Consider the following 27017-nt stretch of genomic DNA (forward strand, 5'->3'; position numbering starts at 1 on the left):
AGTGATTGCATTTGTACTAAAAGTGAAAACTTGACTATTTTAGTTATATTTATTTCATCATATTGGATTGTATTCAAATAACTTATGTTTGATTGTTTTTATGAGTTTCAATTGTAAAATTACAATGAATAATAATTTGGTGATGTGTTGATATTTTAGTACTTGATTATTTATTAAAATTTAATTATAATAAAATTATATAATAAAATTTTATTAACCCCGCGGGGGCACCCGCGGGGGAAGCGGGGCAGGGGGGGCGGGGCGGGGGGAGCAGGAGGCGGGGGACGGGGCGGGGGACGGGGGGAACTAATAGGCAACGGGGCGGGGGACGGGGGAGGGGTCCCCCGCCCCAACCCCGCCCCGTTGCCATCCCTATGTATACCCACTAACCCCTACAACAGTCTCCTTAGGCTCCCCCTCCCCCTAGATTAGGATAGAGTAGGTTTATACAAATGTATCGTTGCTGACAAAAAAAAAAAAAGACTCAAACTCCTGAGGGACAAAATTATTCTGTAATATGCTAACAATTTATATATTTTTTTTGGCCAAAAATATTCATACCAGTGAACTACTGAAATGGTATCCTTTTGACTATCCAACTTTGTTTTGTTTCAAATTGGTCACTCAAGTAATGAAAGTGCTGTGTTAGTGATCAATCCAATGGATTTCATCATTAACTTAGTTGCTGGAGGCTTTCTGTAGACATATGAATGAAAGTAATTTTTTTTTAATAGGAAGTTGTTGGCTGTTTTTGCCTTAAGTCAAATTTCATTAGGATTGAAAAATGGAGGTGTGTGTTTTTTTTTGAGTGAGTGTATTTTAGAGAGAAAGTAATACCATTTTGTCATTTATTTGAAGGGTAAATTAGGAACCTAAAAATGACATAAATGGTTAACATCCACTCCCTCCTCTTCTTTTATGTATTGTGTTTGTACCATATCTATGTACTATATATAAAGGGAGAGAGAGGAGGGGTTGGTATAAACTTTTTGGATTACTTTTTATAATTCTTATTTTGCTCTCTAAATAAAGGGCAAAATGGTACCGTCATCTCCCTAAAATAAACACACACACACACACAACCATTTTTCTAGCCTAACAAAACTTCCAATAAAGCAATAACCCTCAACAACTTCCTATAAAAAAAAACACAATTTTTTCATTCATATTTAAAAAAAAAAAAAAATCTCCAACAACTACTAAAAAAATTTAATAATTTTTGCTTTCAAATTTACACAGGCACACGGTCTGTCTTTTTCCAGTCACAAGGACTTCTTAGGTTGCTTACAAACCTAAATCCCAGGAAACTCCTCAAAAGCCGGCAACTCTTGAAGAGCCCCAGGAGACTTATAAACTAAACCCAATCCCCCCCCCCCCGGTAAGCGATGTGGGATAAGTCACCCTGTACTAGGAACTATTACAGGCACACGGTCTGTCATTGCCACTAGTAATACTTCAAATGTCTCATCACATGAATGGCTTGAAAGTATCCACTTATTTTTTTTAGTTGATCCAAGTCAAGTTGCACTTGCGTAATGTGATGTTAAGCATTCAGAGTCATGCATCTTTAAAGTTTCTTATCTTAATTGCAGGTGTCATGCTTCTCAATCAAATTTGACATTATCTACATTTTCTTGGTTATAAATACTACGCTTTTTCCATGGTAAATATTGCATAAACTCACATTACTTGCATCCTGAGTTCTACCCCTCCCCAACCACTCGAAAGAGCACAATTACAAAGCATAATTCCAATCACTGATAGACTATGAACAAAATTGACTAAAAATAGGACTCAAATTAAACTTCAAACAAAAAGAAACTAATTGGAAACGAAAAAGAAAAAAGCTAATTGGAAACTGCAATTGACTAAAAAGGCCAAAATAATATGAAAAATGAGTGCTGTTGCTGTTGGCAAAGGTCCAAAAACTTATACTCAATCTAGATGAGGACGTAGCAGGCTATCCCAGTCCTCAAGGCATAAGGATGTATTGCTTTGTCTCTCTCTTATCTCGATGCACCAACGTGGGGAACGGGGTGGCAGGTGGGGTGACCAACCATTTATTTTTAAAATTTTTATTTTTGATATTGGAACTAGGAGTGCAAACTAATCTACTTAAACTGAATATTTTAATGTTCAAAATTTTATTAAAATTAAAATTGTGCTCAATATTAGCTTGTGTATTTAAGGAGCCAAACTTAGACGGGTTTTTATTTAACCAAACTCAAATTGAGGTCGAGGAGATTAAACTTTTTTTACACGTAAATTCCACTTTTATGATAATAGAGTCAAGTTCGAGTCGTGTTTGACAATTTACTGAACACAAAATGCTATTTAAGTTTGGTTTGAATAGTTGATGAAACGAAATTCAAACGAACTCTTACCGAGTCAAACTTAATTCAAATATCAAATAATTTATTTCATTTCTTAGCCTTTATTGGAGTATTATTTCTTTTCAAGTAAATTCTTATCGAACTAACCTCGATTTGAATATCAAGTAATTTAGTTTTTATCACCTGATAATATAATTATTGGAGGTTGTCAACGAAGTACATTGGAATTTGTGGAAGACGGTGAAGGGGCAGAGGGGATTGAAACTTGAAAGAATAAACTTGAAGTAACAAACCTAACTAGTGTAGAAATCTTACATTCCAAGCACTTTCCTTATGTGGATAGGGAATTTAAGGAAAACAAAAATTTTCTTAAGTTGAAAATTTCGAAGTTAAAGAGCCTGATATTCAAATTTTAGAAAAAAAAAATTATTAGAATATAACATTTTATAAGTAGACATTCACATAGGAAGTGACACGCCGATGATAAATAACCAGCTATTCATATCATTCCTATTATGTAGGTATAATATGTAACCTCTTACAAAATTTTAAAGTAAGGAAAAAGTTGTGAACATCTAGAGATTTAGGATTGGGGCTAGGTATAGGTCTTAAACTTGTAAATATTTTTTCGCTGACCAAAAATTAATTTTCCTAAGAAATTGTACCAAGAATCTCTATTCAATTTCTTGAAAATTTGTTCAAAATAGTATTTTTATTCCCAAAGTGGGCACCCCCAATCAGACTGCAGGCTTTTTAACTTCCACGAAATTACACTAATACATACAATCATAGCAAATTGTACATTTAATAGTACAAAGATTGTTGACAAAAAACCAGAATTTTCATTAGAATAACACGTTCCACAATTTGATCCATGAATAATTCCAAACAGACTAAGTAAGCCCAAAAGATGCTTGAAAACCAGATCAGATGAGGTTTGAAATTAAAGTTCTAAGCATATTTAATCTTTCAAACAATGACCCTGGTTGCATTCTTCTTTTGTTCTCAAATTGGTAATCGTATCACAGCAAGAGCAGTTGTAGAAGTTTGTTCTTGGATCATAAAGCTGCAATATTCTCAATTTGTCACTTTTCATTTCTGTTGCTGCTGAGTACATGCAACTTGCTTAGTATTTCACGCTACGGAAACACGAGTAGTAATGTTTCTTGCAATCAACTCGATAGTAACTCCTCGTTGTCAATAACAAAGAACATCACTAGTTCAATTCCTTTAAACTGGAATGTTTCAGCTGATTCCTGTTTCAGGGAGGGTGTTGGCTGTGATCGTAATGGTCAAGTGAATTGCATATGGTTGCCTTCAAGAAACCTTGAAGGAACAATCTCTACTTCAATTAAAAGCCTCAGCCATCTAAAAGAACTCAACTTTGCACATAATAAGTTATCTGTTCGTCTCCCTGATGGATTGTTTTTGTCACTGAATAGACTGGAAATTCTGGACTTCAGCTATAACCGGCTATCTGAAGAATTTCAGCCATTTGATCACTTTCCAGTTTCCATCAAAATGGTTGATCTCTCAAGCAACGGATTCAGCGGGGTACTTCATTGTTCATTCCTCCTGCAAGTATGGAGTTTGATTGGTTTTAATGTCAGCAACAACAGCTTCTATGGCCCTCTACCTACTGTCATCTACAACTTCCTCTACTCTTCAATTACTATTGTTAATTTTTCATTCAATTATTTTAATAGCTCTATTCCTAATGGTTATGGGAGATGCTCGAAATTGAAGATACCATGTGCAGGTTTCAATTCAATCACAGGATCTCTTCCTGATGATATATATCAGGTGTCAACTTTGCAAGAGTTATCCCTTCCAGGAAATGGAATATCAGATCAGGTAAGTGAAGCCATTGGCAATCTTTCCAACCTCAAAATTGTTTTAACTTTATGTCAATAATTGGACAGGTGCACTTCCTCGAGAGATTGGGAGACTTTCCAATTTGGAACAGTTGTTTCTTCACGTAAACAAACTGAACTACACTATTCCCTCAACACTGATGAATTGCACAAGACTCATAAAGCTGGATATAAAGGCGAACATTTTAACTTGAGAACTACTCTCTGCTCTCAATTTCTCCAAATTGTTATCAGCTTCCAAGCAACTCTCAAATTGTGTCGAGCTTTGCAACCCATATGCTTAACTAACAGCTAACAGGAGGGATTCATCCTAACACAGAATTCCTGAAATCTTTGTCCTTCATCTCACTTTCAAATAATAGTTTAACCTATATCACTGAGGCGATGAATATTCTAAGCAGGTGCAAGAATCTCAGCTCATTACTGCTCACGAGAAACTTCTACAATGAATCCTTACCCTATGATGGAAGCATAGGTGGTCCTGATGGACTTAAAAATCTTAAAGTTCTTGCCTTTGGTGGCTGCCAACTAAATGGCCAAATCCCAATTTGGCTGGCCAAATTGGGGAAATTAGAGGTTCATGGTCTTTATGAGATTCATATTAGAGGTCCAATGCTCGATTGGATAAGGACTTTGCCAAACCTATTTTACTTAGATTTCTGAACTTTCTCTCGGGTCCTCTACCAAGATCAGTTGCAAGATTGTCAAGACTAGCATCTGAGCTGATTGCTAATCGACTAGTCCGTGCACCCAATGAGTTGCCTGTACTCCTTGTTCAGCCCATGAGCAGACACTTATGTCTACATAATCAGCTTTCTAGATTGCCACTGGCAATATATCTGAATGGAGATAATCTCACTGGAACCATTCCTGTCAGTATTGGTGAATTGCACGTACTTGATCTCAGTCACAACAATTTCACAGGCAGCATTCCTGAAACAGTATCTCACCTAATTAACTTGGAAAAGCTGAGCTTTTCTGATAACTCATTTTTTGGTGAAATTCCTTCGTCACTCGAGAAACTGCACTTCTTATCTTCTTTCAGCGTGGCAAACAACGATCTACAGCTCAATACCCCCTGGAGGTCAGCTTGATACATTCTCAAAGGAAAGTTTTGGAAGGGAATCCACATTTATGTGGTCCAGTTCTTCAGCGCCCTTGCTCTGACCCACCAAGTGCACCCGTACAAATGCAATCTTCGGAACATACGGAAAATTCAGAAATCGGAGTCACATTTTGGCTATTTTTTGTATTTCTTTCGGTATTAGTTTCACTCTTAGTTTTATAACTTCTTGTACATTATCAAGAAAGCATCCCCCACTTTCCAACCACTATCTCAGGTCCGGAAAGCTGCATCCAAAACCACCCCGGCTGTAACTCTATTTTTTTTTTTTTTAGGTTAATCTGTGGCTGTAACTTGTAAGACTCTTTGTTCTTTGAGTTGATATATGCTTGTTACACAGAATTGCAGTTTACTAGTACAATTCTTTGAGCTTGCAGATAATCTTTCATCCACTCAAGAAAAGATAAAAATGTACGTGGTTAATGGAGATGACACTCAGAACATGAAATGGCTTCATTTAACTTCACAAATTTCTTTGATAAAGAAACAGCCTAATGTTGGTAATCAAATGTATAGATTCTTTCTGCAGAAAGATAGTCACCAATCAACTGTAATTACTCATGAAAGAAAGTACTGGGTTTCTGCATGACACAAAAGAACAGTACCACTTGAACTAAAGTCAAATCTTCAGTATGAAAGAAGCTACTATATAAAGGCACAATGCTGAAATGATTGAAATGAGTGTAGTCTTGATTGGCATCCTTCCTTTATCAGTTCTCAGAACCATGGCTTCAAAAACTGGCAAGCAATTTACCATACCAAAACCAGAAATAAACAGCTGCACAAAAGATTCATCAAAGTTTCCTCCCTTCAAAATTTGCATGGTACCATGAAGCAGAGCAGCTAAATTGATGATTGCAGCTGTTGCCAAAGGCAAAAAAATAGGTGAGGCAACACCAAACTCAAAAATCCCTCGATCATATCTTTTGCTTTGTTCATCATCTACTAGTTTGCTTGTGACATGGAATCCCTGTGTGGTGAAGCCCATGATTTTGATTAGGTATTCAAGGCTTCCAAACAATTCATTTGTGAGTCCTCTAATAAGCCAAATCCTCTGTTCACTCCACCACCTTGTTAGTGTGCCTTGGGCTAATATAAATTCTAGGCAATCTTGTCCATATGCACCAAGAAATAGGAAAGCATACAAGATAAACCATGGATCGGAGACCTGCAATAATTTTGGAAGAATGAATTTGAGTTGAAAGAAAAGAATAGGCCATAACATGATGCTCAAAGTCCCTGGACTTCTTGAACATGTTTTTTCTGTCCCCATTTTTCTAAAATACCCAATTTTCTCAAGGATTTGTTACTCTAAATCCTAATAAATGACCATGTAATAGTTGAAATCTCAGCCATAAAATTTCCCAATTAGGACACAGGCCATTTATTGGATTGAATATACGTATTCGATCTAGACAATTATCCGTCTATTGTGCAATATGTTTACTCCTTTAAGCTGATCATCTTGATTTTTTTTTTTGGGTATCATCTTGATGTTATTGCAAGCTACTCAATTAAATAAAACTCATAACTGTAGACTAACTACATTTAAAGCCTCAAACTAGTGTTTTAGGGATAAATATTTGAGCTTTGCAGTTAAAAAAAACCAAAAGAAAAAATAGTTTTTTCAAATATTTTTATTTAGAAACTTGCCATGGTTTAGTGTTGATAGGAGTTCCATGGACACAGGTATTCTTGCACAAAATGAAGAGTCTGATAAAAGGATAATAAAGCAAAGTGAAAATTCAGAATAATATAGATCTATGCACCGAGGAATTCCAACTAGTTTGGTGGTACATACCTTAGGAAATATATAGATTTTGTTGAGAAGAATGAGCTGAGGAAGATAGGAATATGTGGTGATCGGAATTGACCAAATGGAATTAAAAGCATAATTTGCATAACAAAGACTCATCAAGGGCCCCAAAGCTTGCATGCCAAAAGTTATTGGACTGTATCTGGAGAATGCAACCTCAAGAAGGCCAACACCCCACCGGATTTGTTGGTTTATTACATCGAGTAGGGTAATTGGTATATCTCCCAAAAATGCTGGCCTCTTTGGCTGGCAAAATATTGATATCCATCCTTGAGAATGAAGATGATAACCAGTGTAATAGTCTTCCACCAAAGAACCATATCTAAATCCAATCTGCACATTTAGTATCCAAAGGAGGGGTTAAAAAAAAAAAAAAGAACCAACTGGATCAATTATTCTAACCATGATTTTCTGAAGAAGAAGAGATTTTTTTGGAGAAATCGTTTTCTATAGTGCACATAGAACACCCATGATTAATTGTAAACTCTAGAGCTTACTTAACAAACAACAAGATGAAACTAAAAGAAATGTGTATTGGGTGATTATTGATTCAATGAATAAACCTTTACAACAGACAAAATTGAAATTTAACCAGTTATTCACTATCTGCTAACATAAAATCTAAAATTGAAGATAAAAAGACATTTTTTGATAGTCCAAGCAACTTTTGACACCAGTTTAATTCATTTTTCTTAATTACCCATAGTAAGTATGCTAGTCTGGAATGCAATAAACTATTGAAGATTACCTTAGAACCCCAATTAGTCCCTTTCTCATAATTGCAACCTGCCAAACGATCAGCCAGCTCCAAAATATGCTTAGACTTAATAGAACTATTGACTTCATGATCAGGGCTCAGCTGGGGCAATTCTGGCTGTACAAATAATGACATTGATGGACCACCAAAGAAAGCTCTTCTCGTGAAAAAGCATCCAGGCCCCATATTATCAGGGCCTAATAATCCATCCATCCCCATTGGGTTGATGTGAAACCAACGTTTCATCTCGGATGAATAGATGTCATTCTTGTTTAGGCCTTTGAAACATTGAGGAAATTGAACATAGGCCAATTTTGGCCTAATTGAAGCATCCATGAAGTAGCATAGGACATTATATGGAGTTCTGGGGTCATTTGAGATCATGTCGCAGTCTTGGATTAGAATTATAGGACCATTTGTCATAACAGCTGATACACGAAGCTAAAGAACAGATCAAGAGGGAAAAAAACAAAAAAAAAAAGAAGAGAATTTAAATTTGAAGAGGTTAAAATGAAGATTTGAAGTCACACAATCCGTAAAGTCAAAACAAGTACACCATGGTAAAAAAATTAAAAATTATAAGTAGCTTACCAATGATTCACACAATATTTACTAGTATGATTGAACCATTCAAACCTAGCTTATGAATTTGAGGTCTTAAGTTCGAGTCTCACATGAGTTTAGTCTAACTTTTTCAATCTCATGTTCAAGTTTCACGTGAGTTTAGTCTAGCTTTATGTTACCATTGGCCTAAAAAGAAAACTTTATGTTACTATTTCTCCTGTTATCTTTTGGGTTGATAAAATACTATTGCATGAGTTCAGTCTAACTTTATCCTACTATTTGTGAATTGTATAAACATTAATGAGTCAATTTAGTCTAATTATCCCACTATTTTAGGGTAAGTAAAAATGTTTTGAGTTTAATCTGTTTACATTAATTTCACCATTCTATATAAATTGCAATCTTATGGAAGAAAAGAAAAGGTAAATTTTTCAATTACTTAGCTTACCAGCGTATTAAGGGCTCCAGCTTTAAATTGATGTGGAGAAGTCCTGCTTTTCTCTCTAGACACATATATGAGATTTGGCATTGGGAAGCCTGTTACATCTTTATCCTTGCAGCTTTCAAGCAAAACCTGCTCAAATTCATGCAAATCTAAAAATGAAATAACATAACTGTTACTTTTAAAATATCATCAATTCATCATAGTCATGTGAAGTATTGATCATGGCATCCTTTTTGTTTTTTAGGCTTTACACTGTAAGAATAAAAAAATGAAAGTTAAAAAATTTCTTGCATGACCTCAAAATTTTGTTTGTGACTTTGTATTTTGTAAAAATGCATATTGCGGTTTTTTTGGCCCGATAGTCTGGACCAGTATTAGATTCTTATATTTCGACTCTGACATGGTTGGGGGAGTTCTTCTCCATGCTTGTAGTGCAATTTGTACCTCTGATACAAGTAGTTCTAGTTTTATAATCCTATGAATCTATCCATGCCTCCATTTGCTCCAGCATATGTATAAATATATAAAGGTGCATTACATGATTACATCTGATCCCTTATATTTGTAATATCATACCATTCGAAGAAATTTGCCCACATATTGAACACTACAGGTAGCAAAATTAGTCCAGTAAACCTAGGGGACTAATGTGCTAAAGTTCATTAACTCCACATAGCACCTAAATTTATAGTACTTTCACTGTAAACTTTGATTTTGGACACTTTGCACCATAAATTTTCAATTTTAGAAATTTTGCACAATAACCTATCGAATTTATCGCATTTAAGTCCAATAAAAAACAATGTACCAAAATTAGAGGCATAGAGGACCCAAAAAATCAATGATAATGTGTTGCAAGTAGTCACAAGGAGCCAATGTATCATAGTTAGAACAAAACAATACATTGTTATTAATTTGCACCATTCTTTATCTCATTAATGTTGCTAATACTATTAATCATTGGAACTAGGGCTGCTCACGAATTGAGCTGCTCGCAAGCCGATCACGAGTGGCTAGAATACAAGCTCGGTCAATATCGAGCTCGAGCTCAAAAACATTAAACTCATTGGCTCGCGAGCAGCTCGCAAACTCAATTATATATTTATTTTTTATTTTTTTATTTTAATAGTAAAATTACATATATATCCCTAATATTTATTATTTGTTAAAAATTTATTATTTTATTCATTTTTAAAAATAAAAATAATTATTTTTATTTTTTAAAAATAAAATAATTATATATCTTTTTATTTTTTAAGCTCGACTAGAATTTGAGTCGAGCTCGAGCTTGACATTTTGAGCTCATTGAGCTCGAGCTTCATAAAATTAACTGGAGACTCGACTCGAGCTCGAGCTTCATAAAATTAACTGGAAGCTCGACTCGATTAGGCCAAAACTCGACTCGACTCAGCTCGTTTGAATCCCTAATTGGAACCATCATTATATATTGAAAATGGCCAAAAGAAGCCAAGAGATTAGAGATAGAATAAAATGATACATTGTCATTAATTTACACAATCCTTTATCTCATTAATTTTGCTAAAAATATTAGTGATCGAGACCATAAAAATTGATCACTATATGTTGAAAATGGTCAAAGGGAGCCAAGAGATTAGAGATAGGATAAACTGATACATTGTCATTAATTTAAACCATTCTTTGTCTTGTTAATTTTGCTAATCTTGTCATCGATTGAACTTAAATAGAACAAACTTAAGCGTTTAGTCTGTAAAGTGTCTAAAATTAAAAATTTAGGGTATAAAATGTCCAGAATTAAAGCTTAAGGTGTAGAGTGAAAAAGTGGTATAAGTTTTTAGTTAGTCCAACAACAAAAGTGACACTCTTGATAAATATATTGTGACATCAAGAATAGAAAGGATCATAAATGCAGTCCTATCCAAGAAAAATAAATGTTGATGATGTTAAATTTTTCTACTTAGTTCATGATAAAAATTAGCTGGAAGAATTGCAAACCTGAATCACTGCAGGATGATCCTGACGAGTGAATTCTTTATTCCATTTGCTAAAAGCTTCAGGCTCTTCCTCGCTTGTAATGTATTCAGAAACCTTTCCACTGTCGACCACATTTTCTATTCTTTTCTTCATCTGCTCATACATTATCTGGAAGATAATGGAGATCAGATTTTTTTTAAAAAAAAAAAAGTCGGTTCGTTTAATATTATCACTACCTGAAATTAATCCTTAAATATCATACAACTTTGTACATCAAACTCTTAACTCATAATAATATTTTTAACCCAATATTCGAGAAAATGGTTAGACTACCTTTCAACAAAATCATATACGCATACCCATTGAAGGAAAAATGTAGTCTTACCCTAGATTGAAAATAACCATTCTGTTTTAAGTCTTTTGGCGTGCCAAATTGAGTCTTGTGGTGACTTTTTCTTGTCCTTTTTATATTTACCTGTCGTTGGTTAGTCGGTTTACAAAGGAGGTGGCCAGAAAATAATGTCCATGAAAACAGAACAGAAATATCTATTTCAAAAAGAAATTGAAAATACACTGCTGATTAATCAAGGTAAGTGTGATAAAGTGGTTAGTGAATCACTATCCTTTTTGTTGACCAACAAAGCGAAATCAAAATTGGAATTGTGGAACTATGACTATCATCTTTTGGCATCTTCATATTGGTCCAAATGAATCATTATCACATCTTCCAGTAATATTTATAGCCGCAAGTCCTTTTCAAGCAAGGCCACTTTGTTTAGACCACTGACACAGAAAGTTCGTGTGCATACCCTTGAAATCATTTTTCTTTTCATTTTTTGGTTGGTAATTCTTATGGTCAAATTAACAGTTTCAATTAAGTCAAAAGAAGTAAGGGGCGTACTTTATAGGTTTCCAAACCACAGGACTTTGCAAAAAAAAAAAAATCAAGGAAACGAAAAATCTTTTTAAATCAGTAAAATGAAAAAAAAATTAAGGCGAAAAAAAGGATGATACTATTAGAAATTAGAAAGTCAAGTTGAAAAATTTTACCTTAATTTTCTCAGTTTCAGAGTTGGGGGTATACTTTGATCTAAAATATGCCTCCGGACACCTGTCCAGGACCTCGTTCTCCCTGCAAAAAGGTAACCAATGGGTTCCAAATTTAGCAGCTTCCATGAAAGCAAAGAGAGTTAGCTCTGAGCCTCCATCATCAGAAACATAAACCGAAAGCTTCTCTGTCGGATAATCATAAGCCAAAACTGACAAAGCTGTGTTAACAACATTAACAGGTGGTTCTTTATAAGGATCAGCAGTGCATATAAAGATGTCTAAATCCGGAAAATCCTTCTTGTCTACAGTTTTTTCAAGGTTTTCTGGGAATACTTCGCGAGTAACGGGACATATTCGAAATCCCTGACCCGTGGGCCACATGAAAGCCAGAAGAAGATCAGAGATGAACATGGAAATGGATATGAAGAAAGAGAGTATGGAAGTGGAGGAGAAGAGATTGAGGGCATGATGAAATAGTAGTAATAGAAGAGCAATAGAGTAAATAACAGCAAAGATACGGTTGAATATGGTGCGACGCATGGATCTAATGGAGTGAAGGGGAGGCTCCATGGATTTGCTGATATATTTTGTGAGTTTGACTTGGATTATACTTGTTTGGGGCTGTGGAAGTCTGGAAGATGAAAATGCCGTCCACAAAAAGATGTAACCCAAGTCAAACGGGAAAAATATAACCCAACTCAAGCTACGTATCTTATTTTGTCCTTTTTATAAATGACATATCATGAAAGACTTTTAGGCAATTTTGACAAAAGAATAAATAACTAGGATAATTACACATTCACACATACATGCATATATATATATATATATATGCCAGGTTCAATTCTTTCAATGAAATGGTCTTTTGATCTTTTTGTTATACATTAAGTGCATTTCATAAACTGAGTACAACTTCCTTGTTTGGATGATTGGGATTTCTTGCTAACTGACTTTTAAAAAATCTCTTAAGGAGTCCTCCACCATGCACCTTTGCGTCTTCGAAACGCACTTATTTTAGTAAGTGCTACACTAACCTCCTTTTTTTTTTTTTGTCAAAAAACACGTTTAAAATACAAATTTCAAGGTGGACAGTTTAAGATTGGCTTTTGTATTTGGGAAAAACGTATTAGCAAATTTTCAAGTCCTTAGAGTATGTATAGTGGAAGGGTGAAAACGGAATTTGGTAAAATTTAGCTCAAAGAGAAGCTTGCTCGTAAGTTATTTTAATAATAAATTTTTGATCCCTCATATATTTCGTGTAACAATTTGTCCCTTGAACATTAAAAGCATTAAAATCAAATACTTTTGTTCATTCATTACTATTGTTAGAGCAGACAGAATGAACAATATTTTTGTCCGCTAGAAATCAAAGAATCAAGACTAACAAAATAAATGAAGATATAACCCAATCAAACTCACAAAATACAAGACAAGTCAAGCTAGGTATCCTTTTTTGCAAATGCCATATCAATAAGGCAAAATGACCAATTTCATCCTTAAACTTTGTTGCTAGTGCCAATTTTGTCCCTAACTTTTATTTCTAGTCAATTTGATAAATTGCAGTTTCAATTGAAGACTTCTGTGGTGGCCCCACTACCAAAAACCTATCTAACTCCTAATTGACCAATTAAATAATGGTATTATGGGAATGTCATTCATAGGACCGTAATAAAACAAGTAAACCGTGTAAAAACTCACCAGATAAAACGTTTAAATTATGTTAAAAAAATCACCAAATAAAATTTTTTAAAGTTTAATCTTATTTTTTTACACGATTTACTTGATTTATAATAGTCTAATGAGTGGCGTTCTCAAAATACCCTTGTTTAATTGGTCAATTAGAAGTCAGATCGATTTTAGGTGGTGGCACCACCATGGAAGTCCTTAATTGAAACCACAAAATAAGGTCACAAATTATCTAAGAATAAAAGTTAGGGGCTAATTAGTACGAGTGAAAAAGCTTATGGATGAAATTGACTATTTTCCCTATCAAGAAAGACTTTGAGGGAATTTTGACAAAATAATAAATAACTAGGATAACTGCACATAGGCCTATCAATCAGGCCATCTGAATCGGCTTTTAACAAGATTAGATTCAACTCATATAGTTAGTACCACTTTCAAGTTTTCGACCATGAGTTTCGAGTTGATAAATGTGAATTTCTTATTTGACTCACAAAATATTTGGGCTGTGAATCTAATTCAAGTTTAGCTCAAACTCATTTATTGCTTCTTAAGTTCCTTAATATAAGTACTATAACTATTAAGTTTGATAGGTTGCAATTTTATCATTTATTTTATTATTAATTTCCCCTATTATCTGACCTAATGTGGATTATTTGTTAGATTCTACTCACTTTTGATATTTTGCATATATTTCAGGGAGTAGAACGAAAATACCATAATAAGTGCTAATTTGATAATTATCAGGAAAGAGTTCAAATAGCAGGCAATCAAGGGCATTCTTGGAACAAAAAAATGCAAGACCTTATTGGTAATTTTGACCCGCAACTAGAAAAAGGGAAAAGAAAGCAAACCTCAGAGTCTTTTTTCTCTCGTGCGGCGGACAATGTTTTAAAAACCGGACCGTTAATCGAACCGGTGAAGTGAAAGGGTCGAGGTTCAACCGGTCGGACCGGTTCAACCTCGGTTCAATGAATTTTTTAAAAAATAATTTATATAAATATATATGTGCACAAAATAAGACATGTAATGGATAATTTAATACTTTATATGATGAAAAGTTTACTATTTTTGAATAACTTGGATTTTTAAAAATAAGTTTTTTAAATTATACGTTAAAACAAATAAATTTCATCTCAATTTCAATTATATCTACCAAAAAAATCTTAAATATAATCCAAAAATCACAATATTTGAAATTATACAAAATTCACGTCTATGAGAATTTAGACATTGTGAACTTAAATTTTAATTTACATTTTGGAATTTAAATTTACAATTTAAAAAAGGAAGTCTGGAGTTCGAAGAAAATCAAGAGAATTGAAAATAGAAATGCAAATTTGATAAGAAACAAAAAATGAGATAAAAGTGAGTGGTTGTGGTATTAAATAAATTGGGTTAAAGAAAAATAATTCTTTTTTAACTTTTTTAAATTTAATGGACAAAAACAAAATTAAAATATGGAAGAAAACATCAATAAATTAAAAATAAAGAGGTTTGATTAAAAATGAGTGGCAAAAGAAAAGATGATAGAGAGAGAGTGTGTGTGTGTGTGTATTGAAGATTAAAAAGAAAGAGTCATGAAAGGATGATATTTTGTAAAAAAAATGGAACAAAAGAAATATGAGTGTTTGTTTTATATAAATAAGTTATCAAAACAAACTAATAAGATGTGATAGTGCAACGGTTACTACATTGGTCTTCTATTACAAAGGTCTTGAGTTCGAATCTTGGTAACTACATTTTGCAAAAAAAAAAAAAAAAAAAAAAGGAAAACTCAAAAACCGGAAATAACCGGTTCACATCCGGTTCAGCGGTTTGGCGGTCCGACCGGTTTTTGACCGGTTTCTTGACAAAGTCAAACCTGGCATTGAACCGGACCGGAGCCATGGCCGGTTCGCGGTTCAACCGGTCGAACCGGCCGGTCCGGTCCGGTTTTCAAAACACTGGCGGCGGACGCCGCACAGGAGGAGTAAGCACTTAGATAGGAAATATAGGAATTGCAGAGGACGGATGGCTTCCTTAGCTTTTCGTCCTGTAGCTTGAGCTTTTCACTTTGACTTTTCCATGGCCGTTTTTGAGTAGTGGCTCCCTGCGGATGGCAGGGACCATTAGAATGAAACAATCACTTTTGTAGTTTAGCTTTTCATTTGATGATTCAAACGAATTGGGTCCACTAAATCGGAGACCATGGCCGCAGCTTTTGCGTCAGTTTTGTATGGGTTTTTCTCATCAACAATGAGCTAAACTCTTTTATCTAGTCAAGGGACAACGGATGCTTTGGGTCATCTAAAATTGTGAGATCGATTTAATTTTATCTTTTTCTTTTATTTATTGGTATCCGCACATTTCTTGATTGCTATGCTTATGGTTATTTAATTAATTGATTGTCTTGGATCCAGATAATTAGTTGATTGGGTAATCTATTGTCAATTAGGGCATTAAATCCGTAATTGTTTAATTGCTCTAAAATAGTGACAGCTGGCATGATTAGGTTTGTGTCAGGGGAATACGCGGGCTAATCTAAAATAACCCTGGTAGTGCGTTATTTGGTTAGAATAGGGCTCCTCTAATACGTAAGGCAATTGGGGAATTAAATCTTACGGGCGTACCTAGGATTGTTTTCCAATTAGAGAAGTGATTAACGGGCGTACCTTGATCACCGACACAGTAAGGAGGGGTTGACTGTCATCGCTTGTTTGGCAGTTATAACCTATTTATTAGTAAATAATTGGAATTGCCTTTGCTTATCGATGATCAATTAGGTGAACCATTGCTGAAGTTATTCCTTGGCTAGATCCTTAATTATCACTCATTTGATTTTAGTAATTTGTTATTTAATTTTTAGTAGTTTCTTAGATTTTATTTGAATTTATTTGATTGTCACTTCCTGCATAAAAACACCCCCCATGTCACTGTGAATTTGAAAAGAAACACCCCCCATGTCACTTTGAAAAGAAACAATTACTCCCAGTCCCTGTGGATTCGACCCTGCTTACCACTATCTATAGAAATTAATTTTAGTTTGAGCAGGTTTTATTATTGCACAACAACCTGTCAAAGTTTTAAAGCTAATTTAACATCCATGGGATCACAACATTAAAACTATATGCGAACCAATAACAGTTCATTAAAAAGTTTATAAACCAAGAATTTTTCAATAATAATATATCCAATTAGTTCAAAGTATATGAAAAATAGTAATGAAACATGGTCAACAGTCAATACATTTTCAAAGATCCTCAATTTGCTCATCCTAGGATTTGTCCTTCTGAATCTTTTGTTATAATTTTGTGTATTTAATATTTTATTTCTATATGAATATATTTTGATACATAACTCATAAATATAAAGTATTAGTATTACATATTTAGATATATAATTATATATATATATATATCAAAATATGAATATATTATATATAATTATATATATAGATGCAGATTAAAAGGCCGGACTTATATCGTGTTTAAGCCTAATAAAGCCTAAAGTTGGCTTACATTTAATTCGACCCTCATATTTAAGCCCAAACTCAACCCAATTCAATGACAGATTAGACTCGTTGAGCATTTTTTGGGACCAAACAAGCCAAGCTCGAATTGGCCCAACTCCAATAAGAGTCCTAATTGCACATACATATGGTCCTCTGTATATATGATGATCTCTCGACCTAGGTTCAATGTTTTCAACGAAATGCTTTTTTGCTTTTTTCGTTATATATTAAGTGCATTTCATGAAACACCTCTATTTTGAAAACATCTCTTTAGGAGTCCTCCACCATGCTCCTTTATATCTTAGAAACACCACACTTATTTAGAAATTGCTACACTAACCTTTTTTTTTTTTCAAAAACACGTTTAAAATACTTTCGAGATGGAATTTGACAAAATTTAGCTCAAGATGAAGTTTGCTCTAAACTATTTTAATAGTAAACTTTTGACCCCTCATCTATTTCGTATATCAATTTGGCCCTTGAACATTAAAAGCATCAAATTCAAATACTTTTGTTTATTTATTGCTATTGTTAGAGCAAATGGAGTTAACGATATTTTTTTCCATATAGAAATCAAATAATCAAGACTTAATAAGAGTAGTAGTAGATCATCATCTTCCTCAGATTCCTCTCAAATTAGGACTTCTTTTGGCTCTTGATTTCCAGTGAAGAAGATGGATCAAAAGCGAAACAATTCCAGGAGAGAACCTAACACCTCTTGTCTACCAATGTAGGTTGAGAAGCATTATAGGGACTTCAAGGACTAGTGGGAACCCTAGCTGGAAACCTGCAATATGTCCTTTGCTTGGGGTATGATTCGTGAAAATCGTTGAATTTGAATTAAAAATTTGACATTCATGGCAATGTACTCTTTTCTAGGGCCAAGGATGCAAATTTTTGTAGTGGTTGAATGAAGAAATTTGTCATTGTTCAGTTGAAATCATACCTGGAGTATTTCAACGACTTGACAATAGAAAATCAAGTACAATTTGCTGAAGATTATGCAAATAGATGAGAGCGCAGAGCACGAATGGAGGCAAAAGTTCATTGTATGGAAGTTGATGTCAGAGAGTCTGCTTCAAAGGGAAAGAAACTCATCGTGGCTCTTTGAATCACATGTAGTTCCATTCTATTGGTCATTGGTCTTTATTGCAGTTAAAGGGAAGTGAAACGTAGTTGTAATGCTGGCACCTCGTTAATGTAATGGATAGCTATTAAATCCGATCTAGGCATCAACGCAGCAAGGAGACGATTCTACAAGCAGTGATTTAGCTGTGAATCAACTCGTCGAACCGGTGGGACTATAATATAATATTATAATAATATAATGTTTTTTAAGTTGTTAAAGACAATGGAATTTTTGACCTTCTGATTGAACCGGACCAATTTTTTATTTTGACCGGTAAAACTACCAATCAAGATCTGGTTAAGTGGCTTGCTCACCGAGTCAACCGGTCGAACCACTGAGGTGCCCTGTTTAATAACTGTAGTGTGATGTGCAATTTCGTGTTGCATGGAAAGACCGTTTATCATTGGAAATTGTCCTGTGCAATTTTTTGGCTTTTTTTTTTCCTTGCCCTGTTTTGGGTATTAAGATGAAAACAAGATGGATATGTTTAATTGACACTTCAGTCTAGGAGTGCAATCAAGTCGAATTGAGCTCGAGTAGTACACTCAAAATCAACTCGAGTTAAAAAATTTAGAGTTATGCTCAAGCTTGAGTTCACCAAGATCGATTTTATTTTGACTTATTAGAGTTCGTGCAAACTAAGTCCAATCAAGTTCAATCGAGTCTAATCGAGTTTAACAAATGTAAATTTACATTTTATATAATTTTAAACAATTGACAAAATAGTCATTTCATACTAATAAATTAAAAAAATTAATAAATACACACACAGACACACATATATGAAGCTCGATTGAGAACTCAAACTCGAACTCAGTCAACGCGAGTTCGAGCGAGTTCAAGCTCAAAATTTGATCAAGCAAACTCGCAAATTATTAGTTTTCGATTGAGTTCGACTCATTTGCACCCCTAACTTAACCACAATCTCACGGTACAACTAAGACGTATAACCTTTTTCAGTTTTTGTCGAATTGCTTATCTCATGTAGACTACACACAACAATAACTTTTATTTCCAACGAAGGAATAGGTTTACAAGAGACAAAATAAAGCATACTATATTATATCTGTAGCATGAGAAAAGCTGCTAAATAAAGACCGCATGCAATAATAATTGAAGTGATGGTAGTCTTGGTAGGCATCTTTCCTTTATCAGTTCTGATAATCATGGCTTCGTAGATTGGCAAGCAATTTAACACGCCAAAACCAGCTATAAACAGCTGAACAAAAACATCTTCAGTGTTTCCTCCCTTGAGAACTAGCATTGTTCCATAAAGGAAGGCAGCAAAATTTATGATTGCTGCGGTTGCTAATGGCAAGAAAATTGGTGAGGGAACCCCAAATTCAAAGAGCCCTTGATGGTATCTTTTGCTTTGTTCATCATCTACTGCTTTGCTTGTCACATTGAATCCATGTGTAGCAATGCCCAATATTTGCATGAGGTACTCAAGAGTTCCAAAAAGATAACATGTCAGTCCTCTAATGAGCCATATCCTCTGTTCACTCCACCACCTTCTTAGGGTTGCTTGGCTGAATAGGAATTCTAAACAGTCTTGTGCATATGCCCCAAGGAATAGGAAAGCATACAAGAAAAACCATGGACTGGTTACCTGCAGCATATCATGTAATAAAATGTATTTGAGATTATCAGTGATTAATATGTCAGAACTCCTTCAACCTTTCATGTTCTTTGGTCTGTGAACATTTATAAGTACTTTCGCCGTGTTCAAAGGACATTTACTCAGTTTGGTTGAAATCTTGATTAGGTACCGTTTAAAACTTGGTTCAACATTTTTATACCAAATTGATTGATGAATACCAAAAGGGTAGATAACAAAACAAGCTTTCTCAAAATTTTCAGTCAATCATGGAATGCAGATATTTGGACTGTTGTCATACATACCTTCGGGAAGATATAGATACCATTTAGGAGAGTTAGCTGAGGAAGAAATGTATATATAGTGATGGAAACTGACCAAAGAGGTAAGAAACCATACTGTATATAATCAAGACTCATCCCCCCCATAGCTTGTATACCAAAGGTTAATGGACTGTATTTGGAGAATGAAAACTCAAGGAAGCCGACTGTCCATCGCTTAACCTGGTTCAGTGCATCCAGGAGAGAAATCGGTATGTTACCCAAAAATGCTGCCCTTTGGGGTTGGCAGAAGATAGACTTCCATCCTTGGCAATGAAGACGGTAACCAGTGTAGAGATCTTCCACTAAAGAGCCATATCTGAAGCCAATCTGATATTTTTTCCAAATTAAACAAATTATTTCGGTCAAATTTACCTATAAAAAAGTGCATAGCTATGCTGACTTGGTACAGCGAGGACAATCTACTATTGACTTTTCTTTGAATCCTCAAGGTAGTGATTGTTTGCAACGAGAATTGTAGGAGAGTGAAGGAAAGTTTTTTTTTTCATGCGTGTTTGATTAGTAGAGAAGTCAATCATATTCTTGCATTGTGTATCTTGCAAAATTTGTAGGATTTTGAAGGAAAATGATTAGAGGAAAAAATTTTAGTAATTACCTCTAACTTCCCATCTTCCTTCAAAACTTTTCTTGATAACAAAACTTAAACTGGAAAAAGATTTTCATTTTTCTTTACCTTACTTTTCCGCACTTCACTTTCCCACCCAATTTTCCCTCGATTCAAATAAAGCCCAAGTGTTCAATTAAATTCAGTGGTCGTATCATTTAGAAAGGCGCATACCTGTTCACCCCAATTGGTTTGGAACTCATAATTGCAACCTGCCACAATCTTAGCCAGCTCTAAAATATGCTGAGACCTAAGTGACACCGAAACGCAACATAATTGGTAATACGTTCCATTCCAAGTTGATCAAGTTCCAGTCATCGAAAGTGTAGTCCACTGTTAATCCTGTTAAAAAGAAGGGAAAAAAGAATGAAAGAAAATTCCTGAGACCTGATGGGGTTGCTAACAACATGGTCAGGGCTCAACTGGGGCATTTCTGGCTGCAGCATCGCCGATGGACCACCAAAGAGAGCTCTACGCATGAAAAAGCTTCCAGTGCCCATGCAATGAGGGCCTGTTAGTCCATCCATCCCCTTTGGATTGATTTGAAACCAACGTTGCATCTCAGATGAATAGATGTCATTCTTGTTTAGGCCATAGAAACATTGAGGAAATTGGATATAGGCCAATTTAGGCCTAATTGAATTATCGAAGAAGTAACAGAGCACATTGTATGGTGTCCTGGGATTGTTGGAGAACATGTCACAGTCTAGGGTAAGAATTATAGGCGCGTTTGTCATAAGGGCTGATACTCGAAGCTATATAGACAAGAAAGAAATAGAAATTAAACGGTTAGAGCCAGTAAAATGGTTTGAGTAAATCAAATTCACCAAATTGGTGAAAGCTAAATTATTAAAGTATGAATACAACACCTAGTTACAATGAATAATAACTACATCTCACTTTATCGAGACTTTTCCTTTAAATTTTATTTTTCTTTTTTTTGTTTAGAGGATTTGGAAAATGACGATTTATGTATATGGGGTAAAAAAATAATTGAAAAACATACTTATAGAAAACATAAATATTTTTTTTTCTTAGAAAACTGCAATCTAAACAATACCTTACATTAACTGCAAGATTTGGAACATCTTCAACTTTGTTGGGGAATCTTACCAGGGCATTCAAGGCTCCAGCTTTAAAATGATGTGGACTAGTGCTGCTTTTCTCTCTTGAAACATAAACGAGATTCGGCATAGAATGGCCTGACACATCTATATCCTTGCCGCTTTCAAGCAAAACCTGCTCAAATTCTTGTAAATCAAATAAGAAAGAGCACTCTTGTTGCTCTGAGAATACCATTATTAAATGATGATGATAGTGTCATGTGAAATACTGGTAACGCATGGATTTTTTCTTCATGGTTTAAGCTATAAAATGGGAATAAATAAAGGAATTTAGAATGTGGATTTCAGGTAGAGTAGTGGTTATCGGAATTGGCATTTTTGTTAATCTCTCACCACAGAGCTATTTAGTTCTTTATATTCGTTGTTACCAGAATTGAATTTACATAGTTTCTTTTTTTGTCAAATATTTGAACATTATAACTATTTTGCATTAATCATACTAACCTGTAGATTCACTCCTAGTTTAATAACTGGTCCCTTTTTCTTTTCTGATAATTGTCGCTGTAGAAAACCCCGTATGGTGTGAGTCAATAAGAGGTGACAAAAGGTGGGATTAAACTTCAAGTCCCTTATTCCTGGAATTTCAACCCTCGTCCTTAATTCATTTTAGTACAACTATTAGGGTAAGGGTTCGCAAAATAGTCTGAGTTTAGTCACTTAACTTTGATGTTTATGAAGGAGAAATAGCAATATAATAAAAAATGGGACAGAGAGTGATACAAGATATGAGATAGAAGATCCGTTGCGCTTAAATTTCTTTGCAATTGAAAAATCTATTGCTTGAGACATTTGGTCATGACATGACAAAATGTGTATATCTTGTGTATCTAGTGAAAACATGGTCATATTGGAATTAGAGGCCAAGCTATAGTAACATCCAACTGCCCCCAAAAAAAAAAAAAACCGTCAACGCAGGAAAAATTGATGATCTAATAGATTAATAATGAGCAAAAATAAATAAATTAGATCAGTAAATCAAGAACTGGATTTTGTGGTTTGGATTTAAATTTAAACGCATTTTCCACTTGCAGTGTTTGGACCGACCTAAAAATGTAATAATATTTTATGCATTCCATATGAGTATATATGTACAATAGTTGCATGTGTGTGCATACCATGGATATGTACATGGTTTGGGTCAAATTCATATTGTTACGCTTCTAAGAAATAATTCAAGGGCAATAAACCTGAATCACTGTTGGATGATCTCGACGAGTGAATGTTTTGGTCCATGGGCTAAAGGCCTCATGCTCTTGCTGATTGGTGATATATTGAGCGACCTTTCCATTTTCAACCACGTTTTCTATTCTTCTCTTCATATCCTCATACATTATCTGTAATATGATCAAGATCATTTTCAGGAAATGCATGAATGTAATCATATTTTTTCTTGACAACAAAATGACAAAATGCAATTGTACCATTAACAATCACTTATGATGATAATATTTTGTATTTAAAAACTTTAATGCATGATAATTTATCTTACCATCTTAGTATTTTGAAACTCGGCTTGGACTAGTCGACTCAATCTGTTGAATAAGGAATCAGCTAGTTGTCTAGTCCAAATTAATTGGTGAAATCGGATGGCAATTGACCTGGTCAAATAACGCGAAAAAAAAAATCGTGATAAATTGAAAAAAAAGTTTCTTTATTTTTTTTGGGTTTTCTTATGATTCTTTTTTACTTTTTAATTTTCCTTAAGTTTTCTTGACGTGAGCTTGATAGTCAAAGCTTATGTAGGCAATTATTTTTTATATTTGGATGACGAGGACAATCATAAATATTTTTTTTACATTTTTTAATTTCAATTACAATCTTAATTTCTATATTTAGCCAAATATGTCTTATGAGCTTAGTTATAAACTTAAAATTTGAAAACACAATTGGAGATAATTCATAGGTTTTTTTATTTTAATAGACATTTTAAAAATAAACCCAATATATTTATGACTTCATCCGGTTTTTTGATTTTTTGACTTGGTCCAACCGGCTGAAATAATTGAACTCTAACCCTTGAGTTTGGTCAAGTTGTTGTCCAATTCGAGTTTCAAAACGTCTTCACATCAACCCAAAATATTTGACTTACTTTGGACAAAGTGATTTGACTAGAAAAACTTGAAGTTAGAACAAATCTAATTAAGATTCAAATATTACAATATTTTGTAATTCACAAGGTCTCTTAGATTCTTTTTTAATATTAATCAGGTCTCATAGGTTTATGTAATCCATTTTGAAGTTGGCAAGACCAGAGCCAAAAAAAATCTTAAGGGTCGATTTAACAAACAATAGAGTTTGACGAGCAATACTATAAGGAGGCCATTGGATAGAAGGCTAAATCCTTAAGAGTATGGCCGTTTGGAAAAACAAAACCTCGTGACAAGGTTAAGGACAAGGATTAGGCCAAGAAACTCGCGAGGTGTTGATATTAGGAGTGCAAACAGGTTGAACTTAATCGAGTAACTCGCGAGATTGCTCAGTCAAAACTTGAGATCGAACTCGCATTGACCGAGTTTAAACTTGAGTTTGAGCAATTCGACCTATTTAACGAGTCGAGCTCAAATTTAATATGTGAAGGTCGAAAGCTCATCGAGCTTAATCGAACTCAATCAAGCTCCACATAGATATGTTTTTAAAATTTTTATTTATTAGTATAAAATATCTATTTTGTCCCTTATTTAAAATTATATAAAATATAAATTTATATTTCTTAAGTTCGATTAGGCTTGATTATGCTTGATAAGCATGAGTTCGAATTCGAACTTGAGCTATGCAAAATAAAATCGAGATCGAACTCAATCTTAACTTTCAAGAGCTCGAGGTACTTGAGTTCAAGTTCGAGTCCAAGTTTTTTAACTCGAGTCGAGCTTTAGTGCACTACTCGAATTCTGTTCGACTCAATTATATCCCTAATTGATATTGTCTTGTCTTTTACAATGTTTTAATTCTCATCCATTCAATGTACTCTTTCATTATTTGACATTTAATTTACTATTCTACTATTTCTGTTTAATCTAATCATTTTAAAGTTGAATAACGTTAAATATTTTAAAATACAAAAGTACAAGTTATTTGATGAAACCTTACAATTGGATAAAAGAGTCTATTTAATGAAAAGAAGTATAAGTAAATCTATAACCGCTTTAATTGGTTTAATCATTTAGCATAAGTATCGTATACCAATAATGACCTATGAGAGTACCCTCAATGTGTGTGTATTTTAGAAACAATTATTAATTTTTATGAATATATTTTAAATTTTTTACACAATTGCATTTTATATTAATTCTTAAATACAAAAAATCGCAATTCATGTAGTAATTTTTTATCTTTGATGCAATTATGGTTGATTTAGTAAGTAAGTAAGTTATAGATGACTATACTAACAAATTTAACAAACCATTTATTAACTAAAACAGTCACACTACCCAAAATCTTGATTAATAAATTTAACCAACCCTTAACCCTTTAATAATAAACCTTAAAAGACCCTAAAACTTAATAAACCCAAAACTCTTAACAAAACAACATTTTATAAATGGTGCGACGTGCTTTTTTTTTCGCAACGATAGGATTCCTATAACCTAATTTAGAGGGGAAGGGAATGGGACTTGATGTGAGTAGAAATTCTATCGAAAATAGCCAATAAAAACCGTCACATATTGTAATAATTTTTGGTGAAAAACAAGAGTCGAACCCTTGACCTCCCGCACACCATCGAGCCATTAACCACTGGACCAAAGGCCCAGTGGCCAGACGGGCCTTAAAGAAGTGGCCTTTTGAAAAAAAAAATCTGTCAGGCCAGGGCTTAAAAAACTTTTTAGCTTTTTGGGCGCGCAATAGCCTTTCTTATAAAACAAAAAAAAAAAAAAAAGAATTGTCAGTCGTTGCTCCTACATTGCATGACGACCCTTTGGGTATTTTAAAAAAAGTTCTCCTTGACCCATCATGCCATATGGGCATGACAGCTATAGATTAAGACACCCACTCCAAAACATCAATATTTGATTTTTTTTTTTTTCAAATGGCCATATTCTAAGGAATTCACCTGGATAGAGGACAAATTGAAATAGTCATTTCCTCTCTTATGGCTTTTCCTTTTTACTTCTTTTTTTTCTCTTAAAAAGAAAGCAGTAGAAATGAAAATCAAAACTTGTCATCATGTACATCAAGCTCCGTATGAATTAGATGTTTTTTATAGTATTTCTAAAAAATTTATTAAAAAATTTGGCCTTGATCTCGTAGTGGTTGCAACCAAACCTAGGGGAAAAGAGGGAAGGGAGGATAGGGAGGAGAGAAAATGAAAGAGGGGGAGGGAAGGGAAAAGAGAGGAGGCGAAAGAGGGGATGGGCGGTGAAGATGGAGAAGGAGAGAGGTGGTGATAGTGGTGGGTGAAAGAAGAAAATGTTTTAGGATTTGCTAATTTTTTGTTATTCTATTATTTTTTACTTTTGTAAGTTGTATTTGGAGTTGTGTGTGTTTTTTAAGTTGTTATTATAGACTTCAAAACAGTTTTTTGGAAAAAAAAATGCTAATCCATGAAATTTAAAAAGAAATAATCCTACAAGTAGGTGTGACAACCACAGAGCTCCACTACTTCTCTTGGTGGGGTGGGAGATCAGGGTTCAACCCTTGTCTCTTACCAAATTGCCACTTTAGGTGGCAGCCTTAGTTGGATTTTTTCGATGAAATCTCTACTCATATCGAGTCCCCCTTCCTTTTCCCATAAATTAAGATGATTAGATTATAGGACTTCTACCGTTGCGACAAAAAAAAAAAAATACAAGTGGGTGTGACAGGGTGTCTAATTAAATGCTCTCATTGTCCTTTTGTGTGCATAAAGCAACTACAAGTAAATATCAGTATCATCTTTTTGGCCTTTTTAATTTTGTTTCCAATTGGTGACCAATCAGTGTCTTGGTCTTCTAGCAATTGTTTGATGGTACAAGTCTTTTCCATCATTGAGCGTCTGGTGGGCAAAATGATACATGCACTAGACAACCATTTCTTAGACCAATTAAATACCACATTCTTTTTTTTCTGTTTCAGGCACAACTTGTACACTCTATTCACATGAATTATCCAGTCAACGAAAGCCGTATTATCAAGATTAATTAGAAATGAACTCAAA

At 34.2% G+C, this 27017-nt stretch overlaps 3 protein-coding genes across 3 annotated transcripts; 1 reads left to right on the forward strand and 2 right to left on the reverse strand.

The window, feature by feature from the left end:
- Positions 1 to 1385: 1385 nt before the first annotated feature.
- LOC113752384 (receptor-like protein 3) lies at positions 1386 to 5301 on the forward strand. The gene is made up of 4 exons (XM_027296498.1): positions 1386 to 1430; positions 1593 to 1663; positions 3599 to 4187; positions 4813 to 5301. Exons 1-4 carry the CDS (start codon positions 1386 to 1388, stop codon positions 5299 to 5301), a joined length of 1194 nt encoding a protein of 397 aa, XP_027152299.1.
- A 458-nt stretch (positions 5302 to 5759) lies between these two features.
- On the reverse strand, positions 5760 to 12556 carry LOC113751060 (cellulose synthase-like protein G3). The gene is made up of 6 exons (XM_027294912.1): positions 11916 to 12556; positions 10887 to 11033; positions 8916 to 9041; positions 7895 to 8344; positions 7132 to 7479; positions 5760 to 6498 (listed from the first exon to the last, which is right to left on the reverse strand). Exons 1-6 carry the CDS (start codon positions 12483 to 12485, stop codon positions 5950 to 5952), a joined length of 2190 nt encoding a protein of 729 aa, XP_027150713.1. The 5' UTR covers positions 12486 to 12556; the 3' UTR covers positions 5760 to 5949.
- Positions 12557 to 19070: 6514 nt separating this feature from the next.
- LOC113753584 (cellulose synthase-like protein G3) lies at positions 19071 to 23393 on the reverse strand. Its single transcript, XM_027297771.1, has 7 exons — positions 23376 to 23393; positions 23074 to 23220; positions 21876 to 22001; positions 21150 to 21517; positions 20937 to 21012; positions 20123 to 20467; positions 19071 to 19829 (listed from the first exon to the last, which is right to left on the reverse strand). The coding sequence occupies exons 1-7, from the start codon at positions 23376 to 23378 to the stop codon at positions 19281 to 19283; spliced, it is 1614 nt and encodes a 537-aa protein (XP_027153572.1). The 5' UTR covers positions 23379 to 23393; the 3' UTR covers positions 19071 to 19280.
- Between the last annotated feature and the right edge of the window lie 3624 nt (positions 23394 to 27017).

The sequence above is a fragment of the Coffea eugenioides genome, chromosome 11 (assembly GCF_003713205.1).
Source record: "Coffea eugenioides isolate CCC68of chromosome 11, Ceug_1.0, whole genome shotgun sequence".
NCBI classification, from domain to species: domain Eukaryota; kingdom Viridiplantae; phylum Streptophyta; class Magnoliopsida; order Gentianales; family Rubiaceae; genus Coffea; species Coffea eugenioides.

Excerpts from the sequence above, each read along its gene's own strand:
- LOC113752384 (XM_027296498.1), top strand. The coding sequence starts at position 1,386 with ATGTGGGATAAGTCACCCTGTACTAGGAACTATTACAGGCACACG. Across the intron at positions 1,431-1,592 it reads GGAACTATTACAGGCACACG|GTGTCATGCTTCTCAATCAA; the intron begins GTCTGTCATTGC and ends TCTTAATTGCAG. Across the intron at positions 1,664-3,598 it reads AATACTACGCTTTTTCCATG|GGAGGGTGTTGGCTGTGATC; the intron begins GTAAATATTGCA and ends TTCCTGTTTCAG.
- LOC113753584 (XM_027297771.1), bottom strand. Across the intron at positions 21,518-21,875 it reads CTGGAGCCTTGAATGCCCTG|CTTCGAGTATCAGCCCTTAT; the intron begins GTAAGATTCCCC and ends TTGTCTATATAG. Across the intron at positions 19,830-20,122 it reads GTATCTATATCTTCCCGAAG|GTAACCAGTCCATGGTTTTT; the intron begins GTATGTATGACA and ends GATATGCTGCAG.
- LOC113751060 (XM_027294912.1), bottom strand. The coding sequence starts at position 12,485 with ATGGAGCCTCCCCTTCACTCCATTAGATCCATGCGTCGCACCATATTC. Across the intron at positions 9,042-10,886 it reads ATCATCCTGCAGTGATTCAG|GTTTTGCTTGAAAGCTGCAA; the intron begins GTTTGCAATTCT and ends GAATTTGAGCAG. Across the intron at positions 6,499-7,131 it reads AAATCTATATATTTCCTAAG|GTCTCCGATCCATGGTTTAT; the intron begins GTATGTACCACC and ends AAATTATTGCAG.